This window comes from Rutilus rutilus, assembly GCF_951802725.1.
Source record: "Rutilus rutilus genome assembly, chromosome: 12".
Lineage (NCBI taxonomy): Eukaryota > Metazoa > Chordata > Actinopteri > Cypriniformes > Leuciscidae > Rutilus > Rutilus rutilus.
In genome coordinates, this window is record NC_140217.1 from 29,849,137 (window position 1) to 29,863,286 (window position 14,150).

A 14,150-nucleotide genomic window follows, 5' to 3' on the forward strand; every position below is an offset into this window, starting at 1 on the left:
ACACACTGCAATTTGACGAACTGTCAAAACAGAGCATTCCTGGTTAGTTCAGTTATTTGCTATATGACTTTTATCCATAGTGACTTGAAGTAGAATAAATGTATAAACAATAAATCCATTGAAGTACAGTCCTCTGGGATATACTGGGGTTTAAATGGCTGCCTTAAGATTGAAGACGACATTCGTTTTTGGGACAGATCAATCTTTAATTATCTTTATCACCGCCTGCTGACTAATATGGCCATCAGTCATTTATACAATGGTTTGTAGGACACCTTCAAATGTTGCCATGTAGGTTACTACAGTATATGCATTGAAAAGTATCATTTCTACAACCCTGACAAGCGCTGAGATTTATGCACAAAGCCTCATATCTCAGTGGGTGGTCTGGTCTGCTGTGTACCTTGTTATTATGCTCAAAAATACAGTATAAGAGAACATGACGAATGAGCAATTAGACTGCTTTTCTAAGTCATATATTTAAGAGAGAGAGAGAGAGAGAGAGAGAGAGAGAGAGAAATATTAAAGCAATAAGACTTGAGATGGTACACAAACTCAGTGGTAAAATCACTGTTACAGTACATCCAGAAGCATCCTTTTGCAAAATGGCATCAACAATAGGCTACCATGATGCAATGAAGAGTTACATTTATTATGGCTAATTATCAAATAAACAATTCTTCTTCCAAGTAGTTCATTATATTAACATTAGGCTGTTATGCTGTTGCCAGGCAACGTAGCAGTTTGGCACATTAATATAGAATTTGGGTTCACAGGTGTGCTTTTTCTTTTCTGTGGATAGAGTCTGAATTATCCATTTTAGAATTAGTGTTTTATGAAAAATGCATGTGTACTTTCATAAGATGGTGCACCGTAACTAAATAAAGTGTTCGGAAAGACACAGGACACACGTGGAATGAAATTGGACAAAGGCTAATGGCAGTAAATCCTTATCCGTGAAATTGCTGGTGTTCCCTGAGACTTTGTGTTGCTGTCAACCAAATCTGTAGCCTGACAGTATGGCACCCCACAATTTCTCTGAACATACTTTGATGGGAAGAATACAGGTTTTAGAAGGCAAGTACCAAAGTGATGCCTCTTTTGATCAGAGCTGATAGAGGACCCTCTTGCTCTCGACTGCTATAATGAGTTATTTGCATATCTATGTCTAAAACATATTTCAATCACAAAGGCTTATCATTTATAAACATGTAATTGCAGGGAAGGGAAATGAGACTGGTTCTGCCTGAACCTAATTGGATTTCTTATCAGAAAATCGTGTATACAAAGAAACAATGCACTATTGTTGGCTTTGAAATTATGTACAGTTTGAACCTTTAGTTAACCTTCTAAATCACCCACTCTGTGTTAACTATAGCATGATACAGTATATGGATATACTGTAACACTGTTGAACATTTTAGTCTGAAATTACAGTATATTCTAGGTTAATAATTGCATTACTTTAACAGTATGACTTTTCTTGTATAACTGCACTAAAAAAGTGGTTTTGGGAAACACAATTTACTGTAAACAAACAACATAATACTGTACTTACATTGCATATTGCAATACTTCTACATTGCATATGTACTATGAAGGTACCCAGCATGCAGTGCACCATGAATAGATTAGCTGGAGTTTCTTGATTCTTGTTGGTTTTATGTGATGCTGAACTTATTTTTGCTTTGCTTTTAGCAATTTGTGTTGTTGTAAAAAGGTTTTTATTATTTGTTGAGTGTAATAATTGTTGTGTTTTGTATGTCAAGTATTGATGTCTGTGCATCATTAGGTGATGTTTACAAGATGGTCACATCTTTCAAAGATGAATATTAGCAGTTGCTTCACTACTGTGAAAGATCCATCTACAAACAGTTATGCATTTTGAAATAAGTTACTGGTAAATCTTCATGCTTAATACTAAAACAAAATTGTCATATTCATGCTAAGAATAGTTTGACTAAACTATTTCATATTCTAGCTTGTCATCATTTCAACAAATGTTTTTTATTTGTCACATTTCTGACTTGGCTAGAACAAAAATTTTTATATGAATACTGAGGGTCCAAAATCCCAAGCTAATGGAACACTAATCACCATCATGGTGACTTCAGAACAATTACAGTGGTAAAGAATAAATGTATTACAGTGGCATGATTATAAAGTCAACATTATAGTGTGAAATCATAGTAAAAAAAGAGCAGTACGTTACTGTGATGTCAGCAGCATTCTATTTGCTCAAAGAAATGCATCACTCTGTATTGTGTAATGTTTTGTTTAATATTAACTACTGATGATATTTAGTGGCCCAAAATAGAATCTGGACACTTTTGGACACCTGAATTTCATTAAATTAGATACAAGATATCAAAGTAAGAGGCTAATCTGCTAACAAATGACGCTAGAGCTTTTCTAAGAACAAACGTCACTGTTCTGAAATATTTTTATGGAATATTTATTTTAATTAATTAAATAGATGTCTCTTGTTTGAGATTTATTATACTGTATAATCCAGAATCATTTATGCATTTTAATTGGGGTTCAAGTGTCCAAATATGTTTGAGGGGCCACTGTACATCAATCAACTTAAATAAAAACGTACTTGCATTTACAAGTATACTGTAAATCTACAGTATACTTCTGTTTAGGTATGAATTCTCTAAAGATGCTATTCACTTTGACTGTACTGTATGAGGCCCATGAAGGTTCCAGTTGAAAACCTCATGAGACATTTAACCGAACACCCCAATTGCAACCTCGGTACCTTTCTCTGCAGAATGATCAATTGCCCTGAACTGAGCGAACAACAGCCAAAAGAGAAAATTAGACAAAGACAGAGTGGGTTGGTTAGGTGGTTCATCATTGCTCACAATTCCCAGTGAACCATTACAATCCAAAGTATAATCAATTAAGAACAACAGTCAAGCAAATTGCTTGAGGATCAAAAGGTGCAGCTATTACTGATTTCACTTACCAGCGGTTACCACAGAGCTACAGAATACGTGAAATAATACACATTTGTTGTTTGGAAGGTCAAGCTCTTGGCATTAGTATTGACTGAGGGAAAACTACAGTGACACTTAGATGGTCCCTTTTGAATATTCTGTTGGCTATAAGTAACTTTGCAACTACATGCCAACTAACTCTCATTAGAGTATTAGTAGAGTATCTGCTTCATATCTGCTAACTCTTTATTGTGATGGTCCTCCAACAGACATTCTACTGACTATAAGTAACTTTCCGACTACGTCAACTTATTCTAACCCTACCAGTCTAATACTACTACACGCTAGAGTTTGTAGACATGTAAGTGTATCTTTACACTATTGTCGACAGAATGTGTTAAAGGGGCCATCAAAATAAAGTGAAACCAAAACTTCTGGAGTCCTGAGCTGAAGCAAACAGCTGAGGATGCAGAAAAACAGATCTTTGTTTTTCTTTTCTTTTAAACTGGATTTACACCATCTGCAAATAGAACAAGATTCCGCAGGGAAAAATAAGTAAAGAGGAATAAAGAAAAGCAGGGGCTGAAAGGCAAATTGTTATTTTTGTTATCACTACAGACCCAGAAAGGAACTTCTAAAGACACTCTCCTGATTAAAATGTAATTATGAAGTGGTCTAGTTTCCGTCCATTTATGAGATGATAATGGTTGAAAGTATGACTATAATCATTTCTGTGCTTTACGGCTACAATAATGACATTGCTTGAACAATGAACTTCCACTTCCACCTCCAACCTGCTATTGCTACACTAATCAGTGGCCATAATTCAGTATAGTGTCTACTTCAGAAATTGCAGTGTGAATGGAAATATAACATTTAATAAAAGCTGTCCCGTCAAAAAAAAAAAAAAAAAAGGTTATTCTCATCAAATCACATTTTCAATAAAGCACAAAGCCTTTGATTCAAATCGGTCAGCAAAAATTCCGCTCGAGCCTTTAGACATGTTTCTCAATGAAAATCTCTCTCTCAGGAAATTGATGTGCCAGTTCTGACTTTTCAATTTGCTCATTGTCTTCCCTGTTGCCTTAGTAACAATAGCAAGTTGAAACTTCACTAAATAGAAAATCAATAATATTGATTGTTCCAAGAAAATTTGTAATGCTGATGGCTAAATGGCTTTGGCCATTCATTCATTCATTCATTCACATCAAACATTTAGAAACATCCTGTTTGACACTGGTCACCCTGTTAGAGCAAATTTTTCTCTGGATAGACAAACATCATGGTTTGGCCCTCTAATAGATGTGACAGGAGAGGGACTCGTATGAAGGCTCTTAGTGCTGGAAAGCTAAACAACTGAACTGTGAAAGCTTTCAAGGGATGGGAAGGATGTACGGTATAACCTTAAAAGAGGAGAGGCCTATAGCTCAGCTGGATCTGTAAAGCGTACCCAATACCGCTCCGTCTTTCATGTACAGGCTTGTTGCTGCTGATGGACTTTCATCAGGCTTTTCTATGGAGGCAGAATGCTTGGTTATGGGAAAGATGAGAGACAGACCGTGACATTCTGTCCTGCTAAATTCACAAACATCCATCACCCAATCTGGAAACCAGGCTTCATAAAAATAAAATAAACAGCAGCATGTGTCAGCAGTCTGCAACTGACAGCAGTGAAAATAACAGAGGAAGAATGCCCAAATAATGTCACTGTTATTCTGAATGTAAATGATGAAATTTATAGGGTCAGTGACAAATTGGGATATCTGAGATGAAGAACAGGAGAAATCTTGTAAATGTGCAGATAAAAAAAGTGGCAAGTTCTTAGAAATATAATATTTGTATTCATGTTGGTCTCATACATTTTTGAACATTTATGCCATTTTCAAAAACAATTTTCATATACAGTAATGACTCAAGGAGTGTAACCATCAAGTGTATTCAAGTGTACACATTTAAAAAAGACCAACATATATTTTATACATATTAATTAATGAACTAACCTTATCCTTTCACCAAAAAAAAAAGTGATATAATTATGTGATTTAATAAAAAATAGCTTCCTGCATGTTGCTTGCACCACTTTTATTTGGTTTACAAATAATAATAATAATAATAATCAAACCCAAAAGTTTCCTGATTATACTAAAAGACTACTTTAAAGATTTGTTAGATTTTTAAATATATAAGTTTCATGCCTTTTAGTAAGTCCTTTTTTTTTTTTTTTGGGAAGTTATACCATCTAGACATTTTGAATATAAGCCTCACAAAATTTGCTAAACAAATGTTAATTTTCTGTATTAATACAGAAATTCAAAAAGTGTTCATCTATGAAGTCACTGTCTGTATAAACTGCATTTTAATGTATTTTTGAATAACATAATGAACATACAAAGATTGTCATGTCATTGCAGCCTATTAAGATGTTTTTCTAAAAACTTACCACAGAGTTGTTAGATTTCAATGGACACGTTTGTGCCTGAAGATCAAGTCTAGTGCAGTTTTTATTTTTAAAGCCCATTACTTTCTCCAGCGCACAGAATCAGTTGAATCAAATGACAGAGACATACACTCCATATTTATCTTCTATTGGTGCATGGCCTCTGAACATTGTATGTATTGATTCAGTTGGAGGCGTTCTTTAGGTCGGCGAAACACTCAAAATGCTCAATTTGTGTCAACATTCACAATACAATGTCATGTGCCCTTCTCTGCATGATATAGGCTATAGCCCTAGATTTTTTAACTTGTCTGAAAGCTCTTTGGTTGCATTTAGAGACCAGGGTATATATATGAAAAAAAAACTAAACAAAAAAACCCCCATAAAATATTATAATAATAAAAAAAAATATATATACAAAATAAAGGTTTTGCTGAATGCGACATTAAACATATACACTTGCTGTACCTGGGTTAGGAGAACATATGAATGTTTAATATTAAGTGCATACTTCAATAAAAAATGCATGTAGTTTTTTAGAGAGAAGAAAAATATTTCCGCACTGTTAAGTCTGTAAGTGAATGACAAAAGGTAAAAATTCACCCTCCCCAGATAAACACTCCACTGTGTTCAGGGACGTCGAAGACGTAACTTCATAAAGTAAAAGCCAAATGGAGTTAATAATTCATAATTCTATCCTACTGAAACTGTGAGATGAAAAGGGTTTTGGGGCAATATAAATTTGTGTTTTAAATTTATTTAGGTGTTATTAGGTTATGGACACGAAAAAGTGCTTATGTAAAGCGATAAAATCATTTATACATTTAAATGAATGCCCTGCAGGAACAGTGAGTGCACATATCAAAGGTTTGGAGTATGAATGAGGTTACCAAAGATTTGCTGTTATTCTGAGATAGGAAGGGCTTGACTTGTTAATATTGTAGCCTGAGGACAATTAAACCTCCTGAACTGAGCAGAATAACTTACATTTTTGTGATTAATTCATTGCAAAAGCAGCAAAAATGTCTGATGGATTTGTGTTTGATGATATAATGCAGTCTGATAGAACATCAGGGGACATGTTTTCTCATTTTATAATGAATATGATGCAGCAGTTTTGATCCTCATCACTATATTGACGCAAGTCACTTTAAATTTACATGGTAAGGTCACATAGCTTCTTTCCCTGAAAGTTTTGTTTCTTATGTTGAATTGGACATTTTTAAAAGAAAATGAAAAGAGGAAGCTTCATTTTTGTTTTCAACCAGGTTTTTCCAAAACACTTCCTTTATTTATGGAAGCTTGTTTCCGCCACGGAATACAAAAAGATCATTTTTCTGACAATTCTGAGGAAAAAAGTTAGAATTGCGAGATGCAAACTTGCAAATGCAAGAAAACTTTTACAAATACCTTTTTTATTCAGTGATGGAAACAAGCTTCCCAAAAGTTCTTTTCATACTGAAATAGGATATGAATATTTTAACAAAAATGATCACTTTTAGCATTCAGGTTGTGGGTGATGTCATTACCCACTGTAGTTGGTAATGAACATTCACATTTATCATGAACACTTCTAAAAAATATATCTAAAAATGAGGTGAGGGGTAAACCTAAAATGAATGAAAACCTCGGAGCATTACATTTTAAGCTAGATCTCTTCTAGATCCTATTGTATTCAATTCAAATCTTGTGGTGCTTCATTCAGGAAAGTTGGTGGGAAAATGTGTGATGGTCCGATGCGATAAACTCATCTTTGGTGAGAGTTGACTGATTATGTCAAACAGCGTGCAAGTTAGACAAGGAGTTAAAATGTCTTTAAAAAGTAGGTCAGACACTCCAGTTCCAAATCAGTCATCTCTCATCTTTGGCTTCACTTCATTACACACAGAACGAACAATGTTCCCATAGCAACCATTCCAAGTTTAGTGGTAGAGAGATTCAGGCCTCATCAGAATAGAGGCAGGGAGAACATTTCAAACATGTTTAAATTCATTTTCACTCCTAATTTGCTTGCTACATTATCAGTATTTACTTAGATGGCAACTAAATTTAGGGAGCATTTTGTGTTCAATTCAATTTTAAAGAGATGCATCTAAAAAGAACATTTTCACTGAAGCAATTTCAAGGGCTAGTGCTAGTGAACCCTCTATATCATTTGTCATATTACAGAAGCCATTTGATATTGCCTTTCCCCTCAAAAAAAAAAAAAAAAGTGTGATTTAAAGTGTAATAACACGGCTCTCCCGGGTTAGTGAACTTTAGTGCACATCTTTTAGATGAAATGTCAGATACATCATTATCTCTTATTTTGACGTCATGTGTCATCCATCTGTTTGCCCAGGGAATCTGATCTGTGACTGCGATCTGTGTCCCTGTGCATTTCATAAATACCGCGTTCTCAAGGTTGGTAATGCGCAGTGAATTATTTTGAGAGCGCAGGGCCTTTATGGATGCATATGAATCACTAACAGTATTAACCTACTTTTAGATCCCCAGTTTTACGTGCTTACTGCTTCTGATGTTTTCATTGTTTATTTCCTCTCAGAAAATAGGATTTTTTATTTTTTATTTGTGATTTTCTTTTAGCCGAGGTGCCGTTTTATCAGTCAACTATTGCTGAGTAAGCTGCACTGCATCAAGAACACATGAGAACGCAGAAGCAGTTTTTAAAGTAATAATTCTGCTCTTATTTATCCACCCTAAATGTCGTTCCAAACCCATTCGGCCTGTAAGCTTTAAAGGGGAACTATGCAGGAACTATGCATATTCTCGCACCCCCCCCCCAACGGCCGGCGAATTGCTAACGAATTGCTTTACGCATCTGCACACATACACTATCTAAACATTTATATGCTAGCCTTCTGTGTATCATACATACCTCAGTGGACATGGCTCCGTGCATTCGCCGGCTTCTTTGAAAACAAATACACATGACCAGAGGGAGAGGTATGGCAGGGGAGGGAGTCGCCAACGAGTTTTGACGACAGTGTTGTCAAATATCTATTCCGAAGCTGTAGGGGGAGCTCTATAGAGAAACCCGCGAGCAAAAAGCGAAAACTGCACAGCGCTGCTTTAAGAAAAAAAAAAGACGAAAAAACTAAACAAAACATGAAAGTATCATATAAGTGGTCCATATGTGGATAATTCCTTCTGAACTGTATTGAATCGACTGATTTATTGACAATTAAACTCAAAAGAACAATTTGTGTGTTCCATAAAAGTAAGTCATAATGTGAAAGTGAGTCAATAATGAGAGAATACTAATTTTTAGGTGTACTATCCCTTTAAGAGGGCAGATAACACTGAATATGAACAATGGTTATTTTGATGCATAGGCACTGAGGTTGTTTTTGACAGCTGCTGGGGCAGAAATCAATGTGGAATCGACTCAAACATTCTCATACATCAGTCTAATCAGACCATACCGTTAATTACAGTGTTAAATGAGATGATAAAAACAGATGAATGAATGAAGAGTCAAATCTTCCAGCTAGCAAAAGAAACTTGCTCCTACTTACAAAATACCTTTAATTTGTTGTAAATACATTGAACTAAGTCACTTATAAAGTGCAGGTAAGATTGCAGTGATATACAGAAATGGGAAAAAAGAAAACAAAGTTTTATTTCACATCTTCTGATCCACCTCTGCACTTTACAATTCAATTATAAAAAGAACTACATATATGAAAATAGCACAAGAAATAGAAATGAGTTTATAGACAGGTCAAAAACTCACACAAACCCTCTATTATCAAATCCAAATGACAACCCCACTGACAACACTACACATTGTGAGCACTCACAAACCATAGAAACATGAGAAATACACATCAAATTGTCATTGTAAACACAAAGCAATAATCTACAATGAAAGATTGTGTGTTAATGTGAAAAAAGAGGTGCACAAAGTGTGCCTGTGTGACTGGGGCAATAGAGAAAAGAGTTATTACTATTATTATGGTATTATTACTATCGCTATCAGGACAGTGGTTATATTTTAGGACTATTCCCAAAAACAGTACAGGCAACTGACATTGATTGCTACTAATCTGACCACTTGAAACAAAAGGCTTTCAGACGCTTTCAAAAGTGAGGAATTATGCTGTACTGTAATTTACCGTACTGTAATGGACAAACAAATCCCAACAACATTATTAAGCAAAATGAACGATATTATTGGGGGGAGCCATCTTCATAGCAGATCAGTGAATGAGATTTCTTTGGCATTCAGCCTTTAACGGTCGACTTGCACTTTGAAGGTTTTATTTATTACAAGTACATTTCATTGATGTAAAAAAGAAAGAAAGAAAGAAAGAAAGAAAGGAAGCAATGACCGCTTTTAAAACCAGATTTATCTGGTCTGCTTAGTGGCTGAACTGTGGGAAAGATGCTTTATGGGTCACCGTGATTTTGCCAAGTAAGACATGTTCCTGGATCAACATAATTTTGTTGATCCTGGAACAACATTCCTCTCTGAAAATTTTGTCCTAAACATATCCCTACCCCTAAACCCAACCCTACACTAACTTGTCCTTAAAATAAATGGGAAATGATAGGTGAATAACACTGATGTAGAAGCACCAAACCCTGGTTGTAAGCCTAATCTTGACATAAACTGTAAACTGTTGATCCAGGAACATATTTGGCGAAATCACGTTCAGCAGAGTACTGAGTGTTCAGTGAATGCATGTTATATATCATTAAGGATAGCATATCCACCATATTAAAGGTCACTTGAATATGTAAATCTTTTTCTCCTTGGAAACAAAAAAAAAAATCAAAACAACTAAACATTATATTCGTTGCGCTGAAAAGATCCCCTGGCTTGAACGGTGAAGAATAATATCCAGTAGTCTACACCCAATGACACAACGTGACCAAATAAGCTTTTCTATTTCTTTCCTCGGAGTACTTCGTCATTGGAATTAATGCCATTATTAGGCCACTAAAAAAAGCAGTATAATTGGATTTAATTCCAGCATATGGCTTTAGGTCACTAAGATGAACTTTTGGCAAAGTCAGATTTGTCTGATTCCTTGGGGGTGAAGAGCAAAAACCGCTGCTCTCGAATGATGGTTGAACTGGAATAATGGATTGAAGCTCTAGCACCACTATAAATGAACAGCTAATAATTATTGTACGTCAAACTGAATTAACAGCCGCAATAACAACATGTTGAAGCACTCACAGATTATCATCAAACAGAATCGCAAAACAGGTCAATAGTGGATTGACACCTTCAAGAAGCCACAACAGAAAAGATCACTATAGCGTCATGAAATGCAAGAGGAGAAGCGGCATGGCAGCAAATCACAGCACATTTCTGGTTATTCAGAATTTCGTTACCAATCCTTAAAGATTACCTTACAAAGACGCTTGGCACAAACTAAAATGAGTAAGTGTCAAAGATGAAATCAAATAAAAACCTGACTCCAAAGATTAAAGTTACAGAGAGCGGGTGGAAAGGATTTGACTGATTAAATGTTGATACCTTCTGTAGGTCAGATGTATTACAGCTGAAGCTGGTAGAAACCACAGCCCACCACAGTGGTATCAGATGGAGAGAAACAAAATATGCTACAATCATTGAGGAAGAAAATAACAATAATATTGCCTCTGGTGTGCATCACACATTAACATTTACCTATGAGACAATAATGATAATGAAGAATAAGATTACAAAATAATTAATCAAGAAAAGAAAAAAAGCTTGTGATTGCCTCAGAATGTTTTCAGCTAGTGTGAATCCTTTGGTAATGACTATAATTTGAAGTAGATACCTTATATTAATCCATTTGATCCCTCCTAATGGATCATCTCACAGTATCTCTGTGCAGGTGACCCTAAGGCAACACAGTAACAACTCTTATTGTGAATTAAAGTTTGGTAATGAGCACAGTGATTATGTAGGGTTCCTTACTGCAGTGTGCTGAAGAATGTTTGGTATGACTTTACAACATATTCCAATTCACTAACATTCGCTAATGCATTAGGTATCATGAACTAGCAATGAACAATACACTTGAAGGGATAGTTCAATTCTGTCATCATTTACTCACCCTCAGGTTGTTCCAAACCTGTATGAATTTCTTTCTTCTGCTGAACACAAGAGAAGATATTTTGAAGAATTTGGGTAACCAAACAGTTGATGGACCCCATTGACTTGCATAGTAGGTAACAAAATACTATGCAAGTCAATGGGGTCCATCAACTGTTTAATTCCCAACATTCTTCAAAATATCTTCTTTTGTGTTCAGCAGAAGAAATAAACTGATACAGTTTTGGAACAACTTGAGGGTGAGTAAATGATGACAGAATTCTTGGGTGAACTAACCCTTTAACAGCATTTATTAATCAAAGTGAATGTAATCAATGTTAATTTATATGTAAACGAACTCATTTTTAACATTTCAAGTTGCATAAATTAACACAAGTTAATGTATTATGAATGAACATGAATTAACAATGAACATCCGTATATGTATAAACTGACATTAACCTAGATTAATAAAGGCTGAACAATTTTTGTTCATTGTTATTTCAATGATGCAACCATTTGAAACATTTGTGTAAGGTGTTACTAATTACTGTTTTGATTGTGGGTATTATTCTGACACTTCATCTTATTATTAAATGGATAGTTCACTCAAAAATAAATAAATAAAATCTGTCATTATCTACTTACCCTTATGTTGCTCCAAACCTGTATGATTTTTTTTTGGTAACACTTTATTTTATAGTGCCCTTGTTACACGTTACACGTAGATACAATAGTTATAACTATAAATGATGCAACTCCATAATTTCATGCAACTAACCCTAAACAAACCCCAATCCTAACCCTATTGTAAGTATATGTTAATTATTATTACTCAGTACTTAAATGTATAATTACACTGTAACGCGGTCACCTTAACATAAAGTGTAACCAAAATGTTTTTTGAGCACAACCCAATGTCATTTTTTGGAAAAATGCAGGCTAGACATTCTGCTAAATAACGTTTGTATTCTGTGAGTGGAAAATGTAATGTATATGAAAGTGAATAAAGGATGACAGAATTGTACTTTTCAAATGAACTTACAAGTGCCAAATGTATTGCGATTTATCATAGCATGGGTCTGTAGATGCAAGACCTAGACAGAATAATAAAATCTGCAAATGCAAATGTGTCCATAAAGATCCAGAGACACTCAGTTTCCTTGATTTCCTTTGGGCGGTGTTGCTTTTGCTTTACTTGGCGTAGACATGGATTGCAACTATTTTGCCAACTGGACTGAAGGGTGAGAGTCTATGGAACTTATGGTACATTCTATGCATGCACTTTTTAACTAATAAACTGATGCTAATAGACTTTAGGCATTTCAAAATAAAATATAGTCTACTGTATAATATATTAATTGAATCTTTAAATAACCTTTCTTTTGTGTGGAAAAATTATGCTATAAAAATCTAGAAATATAAGCAAACATTTGCAATCTACATACTAATTAATATTCCAAATCTTCCAAAATGGTTCTACTCTCTTGCCATTATTGTGCTGATTCAGGGTAGAGCAGCTTAATACTATAACATGCAGTGACAATGGGTTTAGACATGTTGAATGCATTAAAATAATGGGTGACTATAACTAAAGGTTGAATAAACTCCAAAACAAAACCATCAGCGGTCAGTCAAGACCAGATGATGCTCCTGCCATCATTTCTAAGATTTCTCTGCCTGATGGCTTCTCCTCCAGTGGAAGGCACTATAGATGGCTCTGAAAGCTCCGCTTACATGAAAGCTGGTCTGGTTTTGACTGATGGCTGGATGACAGGTTTCCATTCATGTGAACGATCTACCAGGATTGTAAGAGACACCAAAAGTCAGAGGGTCACATGCTATGCAAGGCATTTTTTTTTCTCACGCTGACTTGGCCTAAGGATTTTTCACACCTTGACTTCTTCCAGTTGCTCTCTCACTCATAAAAAGATGAGATTGTGTGAGAGGAACGTTGTGAATCTTTTCTTCCCCCTGGTACCTGAAGAACAAAAGGCAAAGATCTCTGCCAGAGAATTGCAACCACTTAAAGAGCTTGTGGAAATATCCTTCCTGACCATTTAAAACAGCCTGGTTTTAAGGGTTTTGATGGATCTGCTGTAGCTTTCGGTTTCTGTAGTCTCATTTTTCATTTGCATCTCTCTTCTGGAGAAGTCCTTGTATTACCACAGCTCAACTCTGATAACCAGTATCCACTCTTTTTTTACTGTCCTGGTTCAGTCTATTCTTTGTTTATGCTCTGACAGAATCAAAAGTCAAGTCCTTTGCGTCGTGAGGTGTGAGGGACCGCTAAAGATACAAGTAGCCTACCCAGTAGACAATATTGAACAGTAGGAAAGAGGTGGGAAAAAAGACACGAGAGTATGCATCGAGTTCCAAAATGTCTATATGCAGACGGCCCTTTCGCCACGCTCCATCTTTGCACTCTTCGTAGCAGCAGAAGAAACTCTGGCAGTCTTTTCCATCCAGGCACTCATAAACACAGGCATCATCAAACTCCTGCCAGTACATGGAGTTGTTGAGCGTGATAACTGTGGGAGGAGGACCCACAGCCAGTACTGAGTAGTTCTGTTGGACAAAAACAACATCCTTTTAGAATTTGAAGGGCTCTCGTTTTGCAATACGCATCGGAGTCATACATTTGGATGTGTTTTGCATGTACTGTGCACAATATTTCATCCAATCGAACAACAAAACTGAAGTCGAAGTGTATGCGTGTGCATCTAATCTA

The 14,150-nt window shown here is 35.5% G+C and overlaps 1 protein-coding gene across 1 annotated transcript in view; it reads right to left on the bottom strand.

Moving 5' to 3' along the window:
• Positions 1–13,688: 13,688 nt before the first annotated feature.
• gabrg3 (gamma-aminobutyric acid type A receptor subunit gamma3) overlaps positions 13,689–14,150 on the bottom strand; it is a 118,052-nt gene continuing 117,590 nt past the window's right edge. Inside the window, exon 9 of the mRNA XM_084424900.1 lies at positions 13,689–13,987. Within this exon, the coding sequence (XP_084281026.1) occupies positions 13,709–13,987 (279 nt within the window). The 3' untranslated portion in view covers positions 13,689–13,708. The remainder of the gene's footprint in view (positions 13,988–14,150) is intronic.